Here is a 22,429-nt window from a genome sequence, read left to right as displayed (position 1 = left end):
AAACGCCAGAGTCCTGCGAGCTATAACTTGATCTCCAGCAGCCTGAAGACGTGCAATGCACGTTGTTAATGAGCAGCCCTGTCGGGCAGTGTCTCCCACCCACCCCTGCCTTTGCTGAGAGGTCACGGCTGCATTTTCTGTGGAAGCCCGTGTACTTCCTGGGGGGCGGGAGGGTGTGCGTCTAGAACAGCCTAGAGCTCAGGGAGCTCAGGGAGCGGCGTTGGTGGGTAGAGAGGGTTGGCAGAGAGACAGGAGCTTGCTGAGAGGATGCATGGAGGAGGGGGAGTGGGGAGAGAGGGAGGCGGGTGAGCTTCGATGTGATCTGGTTAGATATAGGGGCATCTTGCTCAAGTCATGCCAGTTGTGGGGACTCCTGGTCTGTCCTGTGTGCTCCTGGGGTGTCCTGTGTACTCATGGGGTGTTGCATAGGTTCACGGAAGTTATCACTGGGTGATTAGATTATATAGGTGATGTGATGGATGTCACAGAAAGATCCAAACCAATTTACAGACATGTCATGAGAAGTGATTGGAGAGGTTAGCAAGGTAGCTGGCTATTACTGGAGAAATATATGTAAAGTCAGTTGCATTCCTGAGCACCAGCCACAAGTGTACTTAAAATGTAACTTACAAAAGCGTGAGCAGCAGTGACCGTGGTGGAGACCCCGAGGGAGATGCCTGTGAAGTCAGTCTGGCTGTGAGGGAGGAGAGGAGAAGACGTTGGCTGCAGCTGGAGGTGGAGTGGGGCTGGTGGAGCTTCTGTAGGATGTGAGAGGTCTGAGCCACGTCATGTCAAGGGGAAGGAGGAAGGGATGGGTGGGTGGCCAGGGCGAGGACCCTGGGGAGTGGGGCAGGGACCAGCTTTGGAGGGGGAGGTAGCAGCACCGTTGAGATGACGGGGAGAGAAAAGCATGAGGAGGGAGGGAGGTTTGTGACTGTGGCAGTCTCCGGTTCGTGGCAAATGATTTTCCATTTTTACAAAGGGGGTTTTCAAAATACAAGGGTCACAGCACGTGGTGGGGATGCAGGTGGAGGTGCAGGCTCTGTGGCCGAGGCTTTCCATGCACGCTTGGGCTACTGACACATCCCTGGGGCCCGGGAGGTGGTAGCATCCCTTCTGACAGGTGAGACAGCTGGGGACCAGCGAGATTGAGTGACCCGCCCAAGAGCACGCGGTTCTGTTTGTCTGTGTTAGTTCACGTGTCCGTCACTAAATGGTGACCCTAATAGCCTTCAGGAGATGTGAGGCCCGCCCACCGTCACACATGCCATGTCTTGACTCCAGGAAGTTCAAAGGTTACTCTCAACTAATCCTGATCTCTCCCACCCTGAGTGACGGGCCATCATTCTCTCAGTGGGCCATTCCCACACCACTGCCACGAGGTGTTGACGTAGCTGTCACTTCTTCATTCCTCATATAGTCAGGAGTGTTGATTGTCACTGTATTAAGCCTACCAAAAGCCCAGATCCAAGAGGCCCTCCCATTCCTGCCCATGCAGCCAGCATTCTGGACACACACCTGCATGGTGGTACATGATTGTCAGGTCCAAATGACACCATGGGGGTGGGTGGGGGAGCTGTACCTGGTCAGGGAAGAGCTGAACAAGACCGTCCATTTGCTGTCCAACAAGAGGGTCCAGAGTAAGTCAGGGACAGATTGGGCATCCCATCATCCAGAGCCCGAGGGGCTGTGCCAAGCAGCTCCATCTCCTGCAGGCAGCCTTGCGCCATGGACAGCCATGACTGGGTCTGCATTTTAGGAAGACGACCCTGGCGACGGGGGGAAGATGGGTGGAGGAGGCTGGAGGTCAGGAGAGCAGCCGGGAGGCTATCTTCATAGGTCTAGGGGTGGAGTTGGGGCCCAGCACCGAGGCCTGGACAGCGGGCATGAGGAGAGGGGCAGGAGTCAGGGCCAGCCGGCATGGAGCACCAGTGGAGGAAGGAGTGGGTGTGCCTCAGTCTCCAGAGGGGAAGACACCACTAGATGAGATGAGAACGCAAACTGAGTGCCAGGTCTGGGTGAGGCTGGACACGCCAGTCGGGGAGCTGAGGAACGTGCAGAGCTGAGCATGGGGAGGCATCCCCCGCATGAAGAGGAAATGTGTCTGTGGGGATGAGCAGGCCGTGGGAGAGGAGGGGAGTAAAAAGACGAAGGTGGAATATTCTGGCTAGCCGCTCGGGGCCACCTGCCTCCTCAGTCTTCCTCCTCTGGCTCCTCTCAGGGGAGCAGACCCATAAGCGCTTGTCAGACGAGCAAGGGCAAACCTTGCTGCCCTGCAAGGGCTCCTGAGGCAGGGTGCCGGGCTGGCGTGGGCTGGGTGAAGGGTCCCCCCCACGGTCCTGCTACAACGGTTCCTCTGCCTATGGCCCAGCTCGTCAGGCGCACCTCTGCCCGAGCACTCGTCCTTATCAGTGCATCAGACAGGCGACCGCTCTCTGGGGGAGGCTGCGTGACTCATTTCAAAACCCTTCCCGTGTGCCTTTGAGTGGTCTCCAGAGAGGGGAGTTGAGTTGGTGGTGGCAGGCCACTCCTTGCAACTAAACACCACGGGGAAATGCGGAGAGGTTGGCGGCTGGCTTCAAGCGCCGACCCCTGCGCTGCTGGAATGAGAGCTCTCGGCCGGCCACGCGCCGGTGAGCACGGAGAAGAGAAGGAATGCGCTGCCCATAATTCTTGGGGCTTGGCACCGCACCTGGTCTTTATGGGTTTTCTGGAAACTCACAATCCTATCTGGGCGAGGTTTTTCATCTCCCGGATTACTGGCAGGCTGAAATGATTTATTATGCATTAGTGTTTTGTCTTTGTTCTGTTTCTGGAAAAGGTAATACATTTAGTGCAGAAGTCTGTGCATATATGGCCCCATTACATTTCAAAAAGTCATATTTCTAGTGCTGCTTTTTTTTTTTGCAAAAGCTGGTTTTGTAGGTTTGCTTTTCACTTTATTTAAGGCAACAAGCCAACCAGCCTCCTCCCCATTCTTCCTTTTCCCAAGCCAACCGTGCTTTGCACCCGGGGGGAGCAGGGGGCGTTTGGTGTGGGGTTCACCCAGCTCCAGGCTCGCCCGTCCCTGAGCCCAGACTCTCCCCTTTCCTGACACTGGGCATGTCTCCACTCATAACCCAAGATTCTTTTGTTTCTTCTTCTTGGGTCCTGCTTTTACAGTATTTGACAAATGTTAATGTTCGAATGGTCCCTCCACGTTTCTGGGGTCTGGTTTCAGGAGAGAACATGGGCTGTGGAGGTGGATGTGGCAGCAGGTGGCCCTTGTCTCCCCAGCAAGCCCGCAGCTCTGTGGAGCTCCCCACGGGGCACACGGACTTGGGGCCTGAGCAGAGTGGCCTCCAGCATCAGTCAAGGTGGTGGCTCTCCCCGGGTCTCCTCCTACTCTTGTGTCTATTGGAGTTGAGGTGTCTCTTGACACAGACGCTGAGACCCTCAGAGGTTGGGTGATGGAACAGGAGCCAGGATCAGACAGAATGTGTCAGGGGCTGGGCCTGGATGTGGGGTATGATCAGGGGTGGGGCCCAATTGTGGGTGTGGCCAGGGGCTTTCTCTTCCCTTTCCTCTGAGGGCTCCCCTCTCCCACCCTGCCAGTCCAGCTTCCTAGGACCTGGAGGGGAGCCTGGCCACATCTCCCAGCTGGCCGGCCTTGGGAGTCATGGCCGGGGCAGCCCCTCCCAGAAGGACCCACGTGAGGCTGCTCTGGGCCAAGGCACAGAGCTCTTCGAGGTCCGTCCTAAAACACCTCGGACTGGATGTCACTAACGGCCCCAGAGGCTGGACTCCTCGTGACCCCAGTGTCCCCAAACCCCTCCCTGCCACCGCCTTTCTCCTGTTCTCGCACCACCTTCTGTGTCCAGGGACAGGGCTGGCCTGCCAAAACCCCCAGAGGCCAGGATGCCGTCCCTCAGCTGCCTTGTGGGAGATGACTTTCTCTTCCTGGCTTTTGGCCACTGGCCAGACATACCCCACCTGGCAGAGGACAGAAGTGGGATAAGCGTTTGCCCCTGTCCTTTCTTTGGTGGAAGATGGAAGTCTCTGTGGAGTCAGTGCAGGCACGATGAGCTGGGTCTTATTCTACGGACAGGTCACAGAGCTGGACACTCCTCCCTCCTCTGGCCAACCCCGCTGGACTGAGGACGCCTGCATGAGGGCCAGGGGTTTGGGTGAAGGCCAAGATCACAGTCTGGGGCCCACAGCCTGAGCAGGCCGCCTCCACAGTATTTTTTTAACTTTAAATTAAATGCCAACATTTCAAAACTTGGAACCATCACATGAAAATGCAGAATTCTAGCTTCTCTTGAAAACACTAGAGGCTCTGCCTGCCCCGCCCCCGTGATGCTCACGCCCACCACTGATCCGGGCTGAGGAGGGACCCTTGGGCCCCTAGGTGCCTCACTCCTCATCCTCTGACCCACATCCACTGGGACACTGTGACTGTTGACGCTCAGCCACTCCTGGCTGAATCAAATAGAAAACAAGTAGAAAACAACTTGATTTACGTTTTCAGACCTACAGACCCTCATGTTTGCAGAGTGACCCAATTTGGTCACTTCCCTCCCCACCCCGTTCAGCCCTGAGACTTCGGTGCAGGGTGTGGGTGCAGGGGCTGGCGCTGAGCGGGCTCCCCTCTCCGCAGTTTCTGTGCACGGTGATCGCCATCCTCCTGCACTACGTCTACATGAGCACCTTCGCCTGGTCCTTTGTGGAGAGCCTGCACGTCTACCGCATGCTGACCGAGGTGCGCAACATCGATGCGGGGCCCATGCGGTTCTACTATGTCGTGGGCTGGGGCATTCCAGCCATCGTCACAGGTGAGGATGTGCAGAGCAGCCCCACTGGGGTGGCCTGGGGCAGAAGCGACCACCACTCGGGGGATCCACCTGACTTGGCTGACACAGGAACCCAGGTCAGACAAGCCAACGCCCTCGTGTGTGGGCTGAGGAGCTCTCTGGCCCCCTCCCTCTTCTGTACCCAGCTCGACTAGCCCCAGCCCTGCACGGTCATCTGCACACACGAGTGTGATCACTCAGTGTCTCCGTGGGGGTGTGCATCCTGGAGAGCTGGGCCTGGGGCTGTTTCTGTCTGTGGCACCAGAGAAAAACTCTGCATCTGTCCAATGAGTGGAGAGATGGATGAATGAATGAGTGATGGATGGGTGGGTGGATGGGCAGATGGATGAAGGAATGAGTGATGGATGGTTGGGTGGATGGACAGATGGATGAAGGAATGAGGGATGGATGGGTGGATGGGCAGATGGATGAAGGAATGAGTGATGGATGGATGGGTGGATGGGCAGATGGATGAAGGAATGAGGGATGGATGGGTGGATGGGCAGATGGATGAAGGAATGAGTGATGGATGGATGGGTGGATGCACAGATGGATGAAGGAATGAGTGAGGATGGATGGGTGGATGGACAGATGGATGAAGGAATGAGGGATGGATGGATGGGTGGATGGACAGATGGATGAAGGAATGAGGGATGGATGGATGGGTGGATGGGCAGATGGATGAAGGAATGAGTGAGGATGGATGGGTGGATGGACAGATGGATGAAGGAATGAGGGATGGATGGATGGGTGGATGGACAGATGGATGAAGGAATGAGGGATGGATGGATGGGTGGATGGACAGATGGATGAAGGAATGAGGGATGGATGGATGGGTGGATGGACAGATGGATGAAGGAATGAGGGATGGATGGATGGGTGGATGGGCAGATGGATGAAGGAATGAGTGAGGATGGATGGGTGGATGGACAGATGGATGAAGGAATGAGGGATGGATGGGTGGGTGGATGGGCAGATGGATGAAGGAATGAGTGATGGATGGATGGGTGCATGAGTGAATGAATGAACAGAACAGCAGCATTTCCGTAGCACACTTTTCACTGAGTATCAAAGTCAAAGTTTGTTGTCTCTTGGGAAAGACCCATGTTTCTATTCATCAAAGAAGAGCCACACCCTCTTCTCAGGAGTCCCGGGTTCCAGGGACCCAGACACGAAGTTTGAGGCTAGAGGCACTGGGAGGCCATGATGAGCACATTCAGGGGCTTCTTAGAAGAAAGCTGACCCCTCCTTAAGGGCTCCTGCGAGGGCCAGACCCGAGGCCAGCTATTCCATGCGGCCACGCCAAGTGGGTCATTCTCATTTTACGGGGGAAGTTAAATGACTTTCCCTGTTCACATCACAAACGCTTCTTGGCCCGGGGCTGGCCATTGTGGTCACGAGTGACACACAGGAGGGCCCTGACCGAGTCGGGGCGGGGGGTGGCAGGGCAGAAGGTCCTGCAGAGAAGCGGCCCGAGGAAGCAGCCCCGAGGCGGAGGCCTCCTCCGTCCGAGGCACAGGGACGACTTTACACAGAGAAGCTGGAGACCGTTTTCTGTGACACGTTTTTCATTTCAACATTCTCTCAAGATAAACGCCTCATCTGGGGAGAGATACCAGCTCGCTGTCAGGTTGCACACAGTGAAATGCCACTGCCTCCGAGACAGCTCTGGAATCTAAATTCAGATATTTCACATTTCTATCTTACTTTAAAAACCTTTTTCTTTTCTTTTTTTTTTTTTTTTTAACACTTAAGCCTCTTGCAGAAGAACTTAAGAGGGTTTCCAGGGACCCTCGGCCAGAGATGGGGGCTGGCTCGTCGCTGCCGGCTACATGTCCACTGCTCCCTACCCAGCCCCGGCTCCCATCCACTCGCGGCCCGGCTGGCTCCCTCCTGCCTGTCCTGCCATCTGTGTGGGGGGCACACATTCCTGTCTTCACTCCACTGTGTGGTCACTTCGGGCATCCCCTCCAGACGCGCTAAATGGAGCAGAGCATCTCCACCCAGACCCTGTGTGGGCTGATTCCGTGATGTTCGCCACATGCCCGCGCAGAGGAAGGGCGGGCTGTCTGGGGCTGCGGTGACAGCCCTGTCTCAGAGCCGTGGGTGCCTGTCCCAGCCTGGGCCCTCCAGAATCCACGGGACCAGTCTTCTCAGGCCGTTCTCCTGTGCACTTTCCTCAGTCCCCACCAACTCTCACTTACCCCATTGCCCCACAGGATCGGGAGTGTGCATGCATCGATTCATTCATTTGTAGAGCGCCTCTTGTATGCCAGGTTCTGTTCTAGGCCCGAGGTCAGCAGTGAGTGAGGACAGCAAAGCCTTTCTTCTTAGGGGGTTGCCCCTCCAAGGAAGACAGGCATTAAGTAACAGCCCACTTGACTGGTCATCCGTGGACCCTGCACTGTTATGGGCTCAGAGCTGGGGGAGCGGTGATGGGGACCCCAGGCCAAGGCAGGCCAGGAAGGCTTCCTGGAGGAAGCACTGTTTGCATTGGAGGGCAAGTAGGAACAAGATGGCAGAGTGGGCAGGGGAGGATGCCTTCTGGGGCCCAGCATGTGTGGGGACCAACAGGAACATGGCTGGTTGGGGACTGACCCGAGACCAGGCCAGGGTGGAGCAAGGCGTGGGGGTACCACGTGGTTTGGAGCAAGGCTGTGGCCACGCCACGAAGTTCAGCCTAGACGGCCGCGGAAGCAGCCGGCCTGTCTCCTGAGGGCAGTGGGGAATCACTGGAGGCTTTTAAGCAGGGAGTGGGGAGACCTGATCTTCTTAGGATTGAAATAAGGAGTCGGGGGTTTCGGGGGCTGTGGCACAGTCCAGACCTGCGGACGGAGGAGTGGTGGAGGCCAGGCCTGCTCCTTTCTCCTAACAAGATCTGTGTTGAAGTCACCCCAAACTTCACCTTGACGGCTCTGCAAGGACAAGTGCTCCTCTAGCTTGTCACGTGGTTGTTAGGAACAGTGGCTGGGGTTTAGGTGACATAAGGAACTCCCATTTGCATTGCACTTTGGGACGGTGAGCAGTCTGGGGTGGATGTGGTCCGTGTGCATGTGGTCTGTGTGCACGTGTGCGTGGTCCATGTGCATGTGGTCTGTGTGCATGTGCGCATGGTCTGTGTGTGTGTGTGCGTCGTGTGGTGTGTGCAGCTCTCAGATCCTCTTGCCCTGGCACCTGTGGTCCGTAGTGGCATCTTGGCCTCCATGTGGCCCAACAGCAGGGTGCCCCCCTTGTGCTTTCACAGCTGATTGCACCCCATCCCATTGGCCCCCTCTTTGAGCTCTCTCTGTCACCCTCGGCAACCCCCTGCCTGGGTGGGCTCCCTGCCTCTGGGTGAAGCCATGAGCGGCTCGTGGCTGCCTGGGCCCCTGTGGCTCTGGTGATCCTGTCTTTCGGCACTGAGAGGGACTTTGCTCAGAGGGGACCTGGGCCTTTGTCGCATCTCAGCTGTCTATCTCGGCTCCTTGCCCTTCCCTCTGAGGGCAATGCTGGGGCCCTGGGGTCCTGTTGGGTGGGGCTGGCCCTCAGGAGGCGTCCTCTCCTGGGATATGGCCCTCAGTCTTCCCATCGCTGTTGTCCAGGGCTTGCAGTGGGCCTGGACCCCCAGGGCTACGGAAACCCGGACTTCTGCTGGCTGTCCCTCCAAGACACCCTAATCTGGAGCTTTGCGGGGCCCATCGGAACGGTTATAATTGTGAGTGCGGGTCTCAAGGAGCCCTCCATTCTGAGGGACGTGGGGAGCCAGGCGCCCCTCCATGCATCGACTGGAAGGAGTGTTCGGGGCTGGCTGGGTCCCCGGCTCCTCTGAGCAGCCGGGTGGGGCAGGAAGGGCCTTGTCCTCAGACCCCTGGATTCCGGGTTTCGTTCCACATCCACATCCCCTGTGAGGCCGCTTGGCACCCAGCCCCCAGGTGGGGCCCTCACAAGCAGGCTGGGGTGTGGGCCCCAGGCCTTGTCACCCCAGCGACACCTCCCAAGACACAGGGCAAAGACCCTCACGAGTGTTTGGCTTTTGAAAGTCGGTCGTGATAATGCTTTCGAGCTGGCCCCCTGATTTTGTTTTGTTTTTTTCAGGTCAACACGGTCATTTTTGTCCTGTCTGCAAAGGTTTCCTGCCAAAGAAAGCACCATTACTATGAAAGAAAAGGGATTGTGTAAGTTGGTGCTAAACCTGACCAGTGGGTGGGACCTGATGTGGAGACCCCCCCAGTGTCTGGTTTGAGGACCAGTCGTTAAGGACAACTGGCTGGGCCGGTCCGGAGGGCTGCTGACAGCTGCGTAGACAGGGATCAATGGGCCGCAGTGCGGGACAGGCCGGCCACATGTGGACGCTGTCTGGGCTGTGCCAAGCGGTGTCTGGATCCAAGTGGCATTTGGACATGGTGGAGGAGAGGGAGGGACGCTGGCCACGGCGGGGACCAGGGCAGGCGGCCGTGGTAACAGATGCTCATGGGAGGAGGTGGAGGACGATGACAGTCAGGTGAGGGGCGGTGCTGAGCCGCCTGGACACAGCAGAGTGGGGTCAGGTGGGGTCGCCCCGGTCGGTGGTGATGGTGAGGCTGGGCTGCAGGAGTGGAGGCGCTCCCCCAGAAGAGGAATGGGGCCCAGCAGAAAGGGAACCTGCAGTGTTTCCTGGTTGGGAGAGGAGAAGGGACCCACAAAAAAAGTGCTGAGGGGCAGGCAGGGTGGCGGGAGAGCTCAGCGTGGAGTCCAGGAGCCAAGAAAGGGTCAGGGGAGAGGAGGACAAGGGTGTCTGTGGGGCTGGGTGACCTGAGCCGGGGGGCAGATGAAGGGATGATGCACAAGGAGGGGCTGCCAGGCAGCACAGGGTGAGAGTCTGCCCAGCCCATTGAGAAGAGAGCAGAGAGTCTGAAATGGCTGCGGAGGGGCAGACCCTGAGCAGGGGCCCCGGGGCTGAGCCTGGTCATCACCTCCATCATCCTGTGCTTTCCCCCTGACACACACCTTTCCAAGCACTGGATTCGCATTAACACGAGCAGTCCCCCCACAGCCCCACACAGGGCGCACCCTCATCATCCCCCTTACATCTGGGGAGACTGAGGCAGAGAGCGGGAAGTCACTCGCTAGTAATGAGAGAGCTGGAAGCTGCACTGGCTGGCCTGGACGGCTCCCCTCTGCATCTCTCCACGCACGTTCAAGTTTCACAGAAACTACCGCAGCCCGCCCACCAGGCTCTGCAGCCGCTCCCAGGGCACGTTTGGGAGTCACTGTGGACGCAGGCCTCTTTTACTTGTCATGGCTCATAGCTTCTGATTTACTTATTTGCTTTTTAATTTATTGACTATTTCCCACCCCCATCCCTGCTAATGTAAGCTCTGTCTGTCTTTTCCCCTGTGTGAGCCGGTAGCTGGCCCATCGTAGATACTTAGAAAGGGTTTGGGAAGGAAGGGAATGTGGGTAGATGGATGGATGGACAGATGGACAGATGCATGAGTGGGTGGATGGGCGGGTGGAAGCACAGATAGATGGATGGATGGACAGATGGACAGATGCATGAGTGGGTGGATGCACAGATGGATGGATGGATGGATGGACAGATCGACGGATGCATGAGTAGGTGGATGGCTGGATAGGTGATGGGTGGGTGGGAGTAGGACTGTGGACTCACCCCTGTGTCCCCCTCTCCCGCAGCTCCCTGCTGAGGACTGCCTTCCTCCTGCTGCTGCTCATCAGCGCCACCTGGCTGCTGGGGCTGCTGGCCGTGAACAGCGACGTGCTGACTTTCCACTACCTCTTCGCCATCTTCAGCTGCTTACAGGTGGGCGGCTCTCAGCGTGACCCGGCGGGGCCTTCTGCGTGGCCAGACCTGGTAGGGCCATGGGTCGCCTGTGCTGCTTCCTCTCTGAAATGCCCCAACCCTGAGGGGCTGAGAGGGTCAAAAAGGAGCCTGGTGTTCCAAACACAGCTGCCCAGAGCCTGCCCAGGGACCCCCATTCCATGGTCCTCCTGTCTCGTCAGGACACCGTCCTTTGCTCAGCCAGTGCAGGGGCCAATTATGGTTCACACCCAGGGCTTCCCGGAAAGTTGATTAAAGACGTAACATTGGGGACCCCTAGATGGCCCAAAGGCTGTGGCCTGGGTCAGGGCCCCCCAAATGCTGGCTGCCCTGCCCAGGCTCCCCCAAGAAAGCAGGAGCCCCAGGGGTGGGGAGGAAAGCCTGGGCTTTCGTGCACATCTCTGCAGCCACAGCGGCCAGGCTTGCTCTGGGCACCCTCGGCGCCAGATGTCCTCGGGCAGGTGGGCACACAGTGTGGCAGCAACAGAACCCTGGCCTTGTCCCCGGGGGCTGTGCCCGACCCTGACGCACTGCCCCTCCCTCCAGGGCCTCTTTGTCCTCCTCTTCTACTGCGTGCTCAACAGGGAGGTCCGGAAGCACCTGAAGGGGGTCCTCGCCGGCAAGAAGCCGCACCCGGACGACTCGGCCACCACAAGGGCCACCCTGCTGACGGTAGGAGGCACCCGGGGACCCCACAGGGCCTGGGGGCTGGGCTGCACCGCTCACCAGGGGTCCGTATGGGTATCTGGACCAAGCATTCGACACGGCTCCGTGGGCTTCATGTCCCCCACAAAAGGGGCATCACAGAGCCGTCCGCAGAGCGTGGCATCGAGCCTGGTGCCTTTCCTGCGGTCCCGGGAAGCAAGTGGAGTCGACTAGATGGGGTCTGTCACAGAGACAGCTCCACTTTTCAAGGTCTTGGGAAGACAGGGAATGGCCGATGAGGATCCCTGACCAGAAGGAGTGGCCATGGGAGCGAGGCTGTCCTCTGACCATGGCGGGGGCCAGCGATGCTCTCCTCTCGGCCACTGCAAGGCCCCTGTGTCTGCCCGGCAAGGGCACAGTCAGGGAGGGCACTGGGGCTTGCTGTGGGGACAGAGCCATCCTCTGCAGCCCGGTGGCCTCTGCTCAGTGGATAACCAGCCCTCTTGCCCGCAGCGCTCCCTCAATTGCAACAACACCTACAGCGAGGAGCCCAACATGTTCCGCACGGCCCTGGGCGAGTCCACCGCCTCGCTGGACAGCACCCTCAGGTCAGGCCGAGCGCGCGCCCTTGCTGTCGTCTCGGGGGAGGGGAGGCCCCGCTCTCGGAGCGAACGCAGGCTTCATCACCTCCACCCCAAGCCTGCCGGGAAGGGCCCGAGCAGTGTGTGCTGTCCGAGTTGACGTTTTCCTGAGCACTCAGGGAGTCTCTCGTGGCAGAGAACCTTCTAGAGCCCCATGTGGCCATCTGGCACGTGCAGAGGGTGCTCAGTGATGTTTGGTGGCCGAGTCATGCATCCCCTGAGCGATGGTGCTGAGCCCACCCTCCCCACTCTCCTCTCTAGGGACGAAGGGGGCCAGAAGCTCAATGTGTCCTCTGGGCCCACGCGGGGCGGCCCCGGGGAGCCAGATCCGTCCTTCCTCCCCAGGAGCAGCAAGAAGCCCCATGGTATGTGTCCCCTGGAGGGTGGTCTCCCGTCAGTCTGCGCATCTCCCTCTGGGGGCCCATGGGCGAGAGCTCCTTTGTGGCTCTCGTCCGTCCTGTGGCCTTCTCGGCCCCTGGAAAAGGTACAGCCTTGAAGAGGTGTCTGCGGCCGCGTCACACTCGGAGGGTCAGCAGGGGCCCCGGTGGCTCCCCTCTGCCCTTGGCAGGAAGCCCCCTGGGCCTGAGCCCTGCGTCCCTCCTGTGCGCCCTGCAGGCCACGATTCAGACTCGGACAGTGAGCTGTCCCTGGATGAACAAAGCAGCTCCTACGCCTCCTCACACTCCTCAGACAGCGAGGACGACGTGGGGGATGCCGAGGACAAGTGGGACCCAACCCGGGGTCCTGTCCACAGCACCCCCAAAGGTGAGCAGGCTGGGCACGGCAGGCCAGGCTGGGCTGTGGCTGGTGGGCTGCAGAGCAGGCCTGGTGGGCCTCGACTGTGGCGGGGCCACCTGCCTCCAGGACCCAGTGGTGGGCAGCACACACAGAAGGCCAGTGGGTGGGAGGTGCTATCTGGGAGGACCCCCCCTGCTCCCCTCCCCGCCATCCACAGAGCACAGGCAGGGAAGTCTTGGGGGGTCTGTCTGGGGACTCTCAATGCACAGACTCCACAAAGCTGACCCCACCTGCTGCCAGGGGAGCCAGCCAAGGCTCCTGGGTGTTGGGGTGCAGTGGTGCAGATTGCAGCCTGGACCCCCACTGCCAGGACCTTCCCTCTCTGAGCCTCAGTTTCCCCACCTGGAGGGTGTGGCCCCACCAGGCCCGCAGGTCTGGGAGTGGTGGGTCAGGGCCACTCAGGACGCATACTCCCGGCAGAGGGATGAGCTGGAACCTTTTAGGAGGTGAAGCTCCCAGCAGTGAGGGGGTGGGGGTGTCGTTCCTGCTTGTCGAGGGTCACTCTTGTGCCTCAGCGGACGCTGCGGCTGACCACGTCCCTGCCGGCTGGCCCGACGAGAGCCTGGCTGGGAGCGACAGTGAGGAGCCAGGCCAGAAGCCGCGCCTGAAGGTGGAGACCAAGGTCAGCGTGGAGCTGCACCTGGACGAGCAGGGCAACCACTGCGAGAAGCCCGCGGGCGCCCCCAGCCAGCCCCCGGAGCAGAGAAAAGGTGCCTCGGGAGTGGTGAGGGCCCCGCTGCCCCCCGAAGTCCCTCATCCTGGGGAAGGGGACAGAGGCTGGGTCTGGGCGGGTGGGGGCGGGGTCCAGGTGGGAGTCATGGAGGCGGGGCTGGCGGGTTGGGGGCAGGGTGGGGCGGAGGGGGCCTTGTGGTCCCGCTACCTGAGACTGACACTCAAGGAGGGAAGACCAGCAGCTGAGGGCTGCCCAGGCCGCAGGGACCGGCCCTCCCCGAGTCCGCTGCAGCCAGCCTGACCATGACCGTCTCCCCACCTCCAGGCATCCTGAAGAACAAAGTCACCTACCCACCGCCACTGACCGAGAAGACCCTGAAGTCCCGGCTCCGGGAGAAGCTGGCCGAGTGCGAGCAGAGCCCTGCGTCCTCGCGCTCATCCTCCCTGGGCTCCAGCGACGGGGTCCGCGGCCCTGACGGCACCATCACTGTCAAGACCCCGCGCCGGGAGCTGGGGCGTGAGCACCTCAACGGCATGGCCATGAGTGTGCGCGCCGGGAGCGCCCAGGCCCATGGCTCCGACTCCGAGTGAGTAGCTGGGGCCTGGGGGGGAAAGGCAGCAGGGGGGGGAAGCTGCCCCGACAGCTCTCCCTCTGTCCCCTGTCCAGTGGAGAGGCCCCGAGTCCAGAGAGGGGCAGTAGGCAGGGGCCTGAGCACAAAAGGGCCCAGGGCTGCGGTGGGGTGCCTCCGAGGACGGGGCCTCCAGCTCCAGTCAGGAGGAACTGGCCAGAGATGGGGCAGACTCCCTGTCCCGGGGTGCTGCCGACATGCAGGCCCTGTGGGGGCTACATTAGCTGAAGTCCAAAGTCTTGTCCAGCCCTGAAATTCTAGGACTTGCGACCCTGCTGGAGTAAGCACTTTATAAACATCGTCTCCTGGGCCAGGGCCATTACTACCGCACATTGTGGGTGAGGAGACCGAGGCTCCGGGTGCCCAGCTGCAGAGGCGTGGAGCTGGGATCCAGGCTCCAGACAGGCCTGCTGACCTCTCCCATGGCTCCTCCCTCCTACGGACTTCCAAAAGGGGAGCAAAAAGCGGGAGCCGGGTCTTCTAGAATGGCCTTCCTAAAACTCAACCTAAAGAATGAGTTTGGTTGCTAACCTTGATGCTCCATGCTCCAACTGAGGGCCAGCGGTGTGGAGGACACTCAGATGGGCCTGGCTGCCAAGCTGGCCTTGGGTGTCAGGGGTGCAGACGCGACCTGCCCTCTCTCCTGCTGTCTGGTGTAGCTGTCCTCGCATGCACTTGCCCTCCCTGGACCCCCTAGGCTTCCCCTGTCCCTGAGCGGGGGTTCTGCCCCTGCATGCCCTGGATCCGGCCTAGCTGCAGCTTCACGGGCGGCAGGGGCCGTCCTTGCTGACCCTCCACCTGCCTGATGGCTTCTTCCCACGCACAGAGGCAGTAACGAAACTTCAATTTGAACCATCAGGAAACTGTGAGACAAGCCGGTCATCTCCACCCAGGCCTCTGTGCCGTGTCGTCGCGCCCTTGGAGCCCGAGGGGCCACTGCCCTTCCAGTGAAGCAGGCCCTGGTGGTGGGGGTCCCTGCAGTGGCCGCCCCATGACTGGCATGACTGACGGTCCAGACAGGAAGCCCTGGGCTGCCCCCAGGGGCTCAGGGCCCATCCAACCCCCTGACAAGTGCCAAAGGCCACGGGCACGAGGAGGTGTGGACTCTGGGCTGGCACAGCTCGATCTTCAGCCTGCAGACAGAGCCAAAACCATGCCCGGACCTGGCTGGCAGAGGGTCCAGCACGAGGGTTGGCAGGGCCTGAGCTGGCCTCGAGTGAGAGGAACTGGTCACAGACCGAAAACCAAGGTCGGGCCGGCCGTGCAGGCATCTCACTGCAGAACAGGCCCCCGCCAGCAGCCTGAACAGCCGTTTGCAAAGGCACCCCTTGTCTTAAAGCAGATTACTTTCCTGTGTTGAAAAGGTGTAGATGCTTTTATATATTTGTATGGAACTCCGAGAAGGCGAAACTCTGTGTATATTTTGCATTTGTACTGACTCTGTCGATAATGGAGATCTGTGGAATGGTCTCTCACTATTTTTATATAAGGAAGATTGCACCGTTGTACTTGAATTTGGCATGCGTTGATGAAACTGCTGTCCCGGCAAATCCAAGGTGGGAAGAGCGTTGGGAGAGAGGTTGACACGTAGTCATTAGACGGAGGTTCCTGCCGTTGCTCTCAGCCAGCAAGTGAGGGACCTGTGGGCCTTACATGTGGTGCCTGAATTCACAGCACGCTTGTTTCTGAGCTGTTTGCCCTCAGCTCCCATCTGCCTCGACAGCTGTGGATCCAAGATGGGGCAACCTGGGACGGGGCAGGACTCAAGGAGCCCTGCGGAGGTCGGCGCAGAATGCAGGTGCCACACGGCCGTGATTTACACGCTGGTCATTCCCTGGCTGCCCTCCCTCGCTGAGCCCCGCTCAGCCCTGCAGGGCCTCCCTGGCCCCCTTCCCAGTCGGCGTGGGACGGCAGGTGGGGACTCCTTTGTCCCTCTGGCCCTGTTCTCGGTGGGATTTTAGAGTGTTCACACGTTCCCGATTGAGACAGAGGTATGAGGTCTTCCAGGATGTCACATTCCTTCCTGCCAATTTTCTAGCTCTTTTAGTCTGCGAAGATCTCCAAGCAGCCTGGGGTCCCACCCCCAGAGTCTGACCAATTACTTCATTTTGCTTCAAATGGCCAATTGTGCAAAGGGACAAAGCCGCAGCCACACTTTTCAATGGTTACCAAGCTGTTTTTTGGAAACTCATACCAAGGACCGGCTGGCTGTGACTGTCCCACCGTGGGCAGTTGGCACAGCGTGGCCTGAGGGGGAATGGGGCCCAGAATTACTCAGACATGTTTTATTTCAGTATTTCCTTTGTTCTTCAAATCAGATACCCAAATAAATGACCAGCACAGCTGCTTCCAAATAGGAGAAACCATAAGATATGATGAAAATCAGGTAAAATGCAAAGATTTCCATAGTGTGTTATTCTGATGAAAATGTTAATGCATTGTTAATGAATGACTGCACGAGAGGAGAGCAAATCTGAAACTGGTCTAAGACCAGATGCTTAACGCAGAAGTGAAATGAGATCCCCAAGTCCTCATACCTGCATTATAAATGTGCCTTAACAGGTGAGTGGCCTTTGAAGATACAAGACGATAGTATCTTCCAGTGTTTACCACTAATGAGACGTTTTCTAAGGAAAGCAGGTTTTAATAGTTTTAAGTCTTTGAACACTCCACTTTCATATTCTCTTAGTCTTCTGCGACTGGGTTTTGCCCCTCGAGGTGCAGCTTTCAATTTGATCAGAACTGTTACCAAAAACCAATTGTTTTGCTAAGACAGGAAAAATGTAAGCCTATTTTTGTGACTTAAGACTTTATGAGAGAAATTAGACACTGGAGGGTTTTTTTTTTTAAACAAATGTATATTTATTAATGTTCAGAACACTGGAATGACAACGCAAATGAGAAGAGAGTCTACAATAAATTAAGATTTTTGAATTTGTCCTCCTGCTGTGCTGCTTCTGCCCCACCTCACTTCCCTGCTCCCTCCCCGTGGAAGGGGTTGGACAGGAGGCTGGTGACAAGCCTGGGAATCGGGAACTTCGCTGGAATTTGTTGGTCATTCTCCTTCAGACCTGCCACAGTCTGGATGAGCAGCCTCGATTTGGGGTCTCCTGAGATCTTTAAATTTATGCCTTTCACCCAACTGGGGAAATTTTCAGCCAGTATTCCTTTTTTATTTTCCTCCTGCACTGATCTCTTTCTCCTGTCCGTCTGGGACTCCGGTGATACAAACGTCAGACCTTCTGAGATTGTCCCACAGGTTTCTGAAGCTCTGTTCATCTAGCCTCATTCTTTTTCTCTCTGATCTTCAGATGTGGTCATTTCTAGTGACCCACCTTCAAGTCCACTGATTCTTTCCTCTGTAATCCCCATTCTGCTACTGAGTCCATCCAGTGAATTTTTTTCACTCCAAATATTGTAATTTTCAGTTCTAGAGTTTCCATTTGGTTCCTTTTTCTAGTTTTTATTTCTCTGCTGAGGGCTTCTAGTTGTCCATGCATTTCAAGAGTGTCTGTCTCATGGCGCGTGGTTATAACAGCGGCTTTAAATTCTTTGACAATTTGAACATCTGGGTCATCTTGGGGCTGAAATCTCTTGTCTTTGGGCATTTTCCTGGCTCTTTGTATGCTCATTAATTTCTAATGGAATCCTTGATCAACATTTTGAATGTTATGAGACTCTGGGTCCTGTTAAATCCTCATTTTTTGTTTATTTTAGCAGGCAAGCAACCCAGTTAGGTTTAGACTCCCAAGTTCTGTGTCACCCGCTGTGAGCAGTGAGTTCCAATGTCGGTTCAGTGTTCAAGGCCTTTGTTCTGCTGCCTTAGCATATACCCTGCATATCTGACACTGGCTAGTGTGGGACTTGGGCAGTAGTCTCTGTCATCATTTTGTTCTCAAAGCTGTTGATGTGCTGTTTTGGGTCTGCCCGTACACCCACAGCTGGGGGTGAGCCAGTACCTGTGTCAGATATGGAAAACTAGGGACCTCTTCTCCAGCTCTCTCCTCTCTGGGATTTGCCTCACGTGCTCTAACTACTGGGGGGCCCCTTTTCTTGGTTCCTCTGTCCAGAAAGATGGGTGTCTTCCAGAGTTCCAGCCATCCACACTGTCTCACACTTCCCCCAACTGGGGCCACCCTCAGGGAAAATTAGAGCAAAGAGAGAAAACATTAAGTGATGTTGTTGATGGGGAAGGCTACGCATATGTAGAATAGGGGTATAAGGGAAATGTCTACATTTGTTTATTTTTGCATGCAAGTGACAGAAAACTAAATCGGACTTAAGCCAATTGGCTCACAGAATGAAAGACAAAGCAATAAAGAATTAAAGCAGCGTTGAATCCTGGGAGCCCAGGGGGATCCTCCCTACTCTTGGGCCCACAGGGCCCCCCTTTCCCAGGCCTCTCTTGGAGTCCTTGCCCCAATACTGGCCACACAGCTCCAGAGATTGGGGCCATCCTTGGGTCAAATCTGGGAGAAAAAAAGAGGAAAATCACCCACAGCCCACCCCCTAAAGGTCGTTCTCTGAGTTTTGCTCTTTCCCAGCCCACCGGCTAATGTTCACTTCTCCGAGTGCTCAGCAGTGAACAGGAGAGACTGTCTGTCTCAACCCAAAAGCCATGCTTAATGGGAAAATAATGGAAACGTCTGCGAGAGAGGCCCCTGGCAGAGGGAAGCCGGCCTGGGGCATCAGCTGGGCCTGGGTGTCCTCCTGTGGACATAAATAATTTCACGGAACACCAATCTCAGACAAGGCCACCCTGGGACCACAAAGGATCAAGACAGAAACAAGACCCCTCCGTAATCATGTCGGAACACAGACATCCGCATGGAACATCCAAACATTGTCCAAGCCACAGAAATGTCCAAAGCTCCCGTCCCAGCTAACAGGAGCACCTGCTTCCTCACCAGGCACAGCTGTGGCCTCAGTCCAGGCTCCCGTCCCCGTAGACAGGCTTTACTAAGACACCCGACGGAGAGGGACATCAGGGGCTCAGGAAGGCTTCCTGGGACGGGACCCGAGGACATGGGGCAGCCGGGACCCGAGGACATGGGGCAGCCGGAGCCCAGGAGCTGTGGGCAGAAAACATGCCTGAGGGGCTTGAAAGTGACCTGGGGCCTAGGGAAGGCGCTTCCAGGTGTGCGGTGTGGGTGCACAGTTCTAGGACCCGTCTCACGGAAATTACTCTGGGAATGATGTTGGGGGGTATGGGGGCAGTGCTTCCATTTATCTAGGAGCAGGGAGTAGGTGTGTACAGGCCTGCGGCTCTGGGCCCGGAACATTTTCCTTTCCTTCCCCTACTCTTGGTCGATGTGCGGGCCTGCCCAGGGTGTTCTGATGGTCCTTGGGGAACACAGCCCTGGAGTCTGAGGCCCCCAGGTGCTTGGGCAGGACAGGGGAGAGGCCAGAGTCCCAGCACATGAACTTGGCCCAGTGGTGCCCCTGACCAATGGCTGCTGCTGCTAAATCTCTCTCTGAGGCACTGCCCAGAGGCCTTCCAGAGTCAGCCAGTAGCCTTGAGGGCACAAGAGGAAACGCCCACGAGAGAGAAGGTTGCACTGCTGAGCAGGTGGCTGCCATGGGCGCCAGCCGCGGGTGAGGCCTGGGTGACCCGCGTTGCAACGGCAGGTCTGTACCTCCTCCTTCCACCTTTCTCCCCTGGCTGACCTGGCAGGCTGGAGGCCTGGCATCGGGCTGGCAGGACGGGCAGCGCCATCCGGAGGCTAGGAAGGCAGCCTCTCTCTGCCAGCCTATGCCCAAGCCCACTTCCACCTGGCCGCCATTCCTCCTGCCCGCTCATGTTTCTGCCCCTTTTAAGGGTCAGCCTTGCACAGAGCAGGGTGAGCACTGTGGAGGTTCCCGGATGGGGGCCACAGCTTAGAGCTCAGTTCCAGGCAAGAGGCCCAGCCACCAGGGCCACGAATCATGGGAAACCTAAGCCCAGGGGGGCTCCAGGCTGCCCTTGGAGCTGGCAGAACAAAGGCGGCACTTCAGCCCTGGCCTCCATGCTGGGCTGAGGATCTCCAGGGACCACAGGGCCACTGCTGGCCTGTCCAGTCCCCAGGGCCCAGCTGAAAGTGGATGCCGAGCTGTGGTCTGCCTCCTGGCCAGGGCAGAACAGGGCCCCTCCAGTCCAGCCCAGCTGGAGTGAGCAGGCTGAGTCACGGCTGAAGGCCACTGTCCCCACTGGCCGCCAGGCTAAGCTTGCCAGCCCTCAGGGCCTCGTTCTTCATCTGGATCATGGGAATGGTCTCAGAAGCCACATGGGAGGCTGCTCTGCACCCCTTCCACCTTGGGAAGCCCCCTGCTGAGTGAGCCCTCGGGCTGGAGGAGGGAGCCAAGGGCACGAGGCACACAGGGCGGAGGCCGGGCAACGGGAGAGGGCTGGGAGTTGTGGGGGCAGCGAGGGGCCTCAGCCCTTCAGAAGGCACTGCTTCCTCTAGTCAGAGTGGCGTTGGGGAAGATGCTCGGGGCACTGTCCCTAACCGTCGATCAGCCACAGCTTTCTGACTGCTCTGCCCAGTCACAAGGCCCAGCCGCTGAGGGGGGCTCTAGGGTGTGGGGTGGGACTGAGGTCCTCTCAGTGTGTCCTCCTCCCTGTGGGGTCTGCCCACATCACAGGGTAGGGTCCAGGCCGGGTCCCTAGCCCCTCACTAGCTGCTCCAAGACTGGGCACTGTCCAGCCTCTAGTGGTGGTGGGCTCGTGCCTAGCTCTCGGCCCCACTCAGTGGCCTGGTCTCCAAGCTCCCCTGGACCTGTCGCCCCAATGCAGGGGCATACTAAGCCGGTTGTGGGGCCCACTGCCCCTCACGACCCTTGTCCCAGGCACTGCAGCCCCCACACCAGACCTGAGGTAAGTCCCACGTGCCTGGTGCTGGCCTCCCTGCCCTCCTCCCTCCTTTGTCCTGTCCCTGGTGGTAGAGCCTGCCTGACCTGCAGGAGGGTGACTGCTCTGCACTGAAGAACCATCTGTCCCCACCCACTAGAGAACCAAGGGCACCTGGCCCCCCTCCTCCGGCTGGACGATGCCTGGCTTTGCCACCCATGCTGAGCAGAAACACTGCCAGCCACCGGTGGCCACGAGTACAGGCTTAGTGGTCAATTCCTTGCTCCCTGACCCACTGTCTAACCTCTCAAATCCAACCTTTGTCCCTGCCTGCCACTTCATCCAACCCTCCAGAGCCCACCTGGCTCCCCACATCTGTACCTCACAGAGGCCAGGGGGATCCTCAGCTCAAAACCCTCCCTCAGCCTCCCCTCCCATTCAGAAAGCCTGCTCCTCTCTGGGGCTTCTAGGCCCTGTGTGCTCTGGTGCCCAAGTGCCTATCACCCTGCTCCAGGTGTGGCCTCTGCGACCTGCCTCCAGGGGGCTCCGACCCAGGCCCAGGCTGACACTGCCATCACCAGCAGCCCCTTTACTCAGCACTAGCAGCTTCTGAGCCCTGGAGAGTGGGGGCCACGTGACCCCTCCCAAGACGTTCCTCCTGCAGCACAGCACCTGGAAAACTGTGCTGCCTCTGGTCTAGAACTTTCTGACCCACAGGAGATGGTGAACCACATTTCTAGTCCCCACAGAAGCTAGAGTGAAGCACCAGGTGCTGGGTCTGAAGCCAGAGAGGAAGGGAGCCTGAGGTTCAGCTTGCTGTCCCCAGCGCCCAGGACAGATGGGTATGCCCTCAGGGCAGAGCACCAGGGACCATGGGGCCACCGAGAGCATGGACAGGGGACTGACTATTCTGTACCCGCCGGGCAGGGAAGTTGGAGGCAGTAGGCTTGCAGACACACGCCCTCTCGAGAAGGGCCAATTTCCTGCCTGACCCAGCTGACAACAACTCCCACAGGCAGGCGGCCAGGAGGAAAAGTGCAGGAGAGGCAGCACTGTGCGTCTCCCAACTTCCCGCCTCCAAGTCCTGGCCTCCAAGTCCTGGGCCCAGCCCGTCTCTTCAACACCTACAACAAGATGACAGTCACCCCAGGACTCAGTGGTGACCAAAATGCCCCCAGGCCAAAGCGTGTTGCCCACTCAGCACAGCCAGCTCTGAAGTTCTTTATTCTCATGTGTCGAACAGCTCTCAGCCTGCCCTGAGCCACCCTCTCCGCACAGCACACACACATGCACACACACACACACTCCCATGGTCTGAGCATGTGTCCGCTGAAATTCCCAGGGTGAAATCTTAACACCCAACGTGATGGTGTTGGGAGGCGGGGCCTATGGGAGGTGACTAGGTCATGAGGGCAGAGCCCTCACGAGTGGCATCAGTGCTTTTATAAGAAGCCCCAGAAAGATCCTTTGCTCCTTCTGCCATGAGAGGACAAAGCAAGAAGATGGCCATCTGAGACCCACAGGAGGACCCTCACCTGACCACACTGGTGCCCTGATCTCCGACTTCCAGCCTCCGGAACTGTGAGGAA

The 22,429-nt window shown here is 58.2% G+C and overlaps 1 protein-coding gene across 2 annotated transcripts in view; it reads left to right on the top strand.

Moving 5' to 3' along the window:
* The window catches only part of CELSR1 (cadherin EGF LAG seven-pass G-type receptor 1), a 148,099-nt gene extending 131,151 nt beyond the window's left edge, over positions 1 to 16,948 (top strand). The window contains exons 25-35 of one of the 2 annotated variants that reach the window (XM_023631339.2): positions 4,640 to 4,814; positions 8,414 to 8,526; positions 8,907 to 8,986; positions 10,485 to 10,611; positions 11,176 to 11,301; positions 11,788 to 11,882; positions 12,177 to 12,280; positions 12,531 to 12,680; positions 13,229 to 13,423; positions 13,711 to 13,972; positions 14,841 to 16,948. In XM_023631339.2, coding sequence (XP_023487107.1) covers positions 4,640 to 4,814; positions 8,414 to 8,526; positions 8,907 to 8,986; positions 10,485 to 10,611; positions 11,176 to 11,301; positions 11,788 to 11,882; positions 12,177 to 12,280; positions 12,531 to 12,680; positions 13,229 to 13,423; positions 13,711 to 13,972; positions 14,841 to 14,865 — 1,452 coding nt within the window. In that variant the 3' untranslated portion in view covers positions 14,866 to 16,948. The remainder of the gene's footprint in view (positions 1 to 4,639; positions 4,815 to 8,413; positions 8,527 to 8,906; positions 8,987 to 10,484; positions 10,612 to 11,175; positions 11,302 to 11,787; positions 11,883 to 12,176; positions 12,281 to 12,530; positions 12,681 to 13,228; positions 13,424 to 13,710; positions 13,973 to 14,840) is intronic. The other variant, XM_023631340.2, reaches the window with a different exon arrangement.
* The last annotated feature ends 5,481 nt before the right edge of the window (positions 16,949 to 22,429 follow it).

This window comes from Equus caballus, chromosome 28, assembly GCF_041296265.1.
Source record: "Equus caballus isolate H_3958 breed thoroughbred chromosome 28, TB-T2T, whole genome shotgun sequence".
NCBI lineage: Eukaryota > Metazoa > Chordata > Mammalia > Perissodactyla > Equidae > Equus > Equus caballus.
Note: the sequence above shows the minus strand (reverse complement) of the source record. Positions and strands in the feature narration are given on the sequence as shown.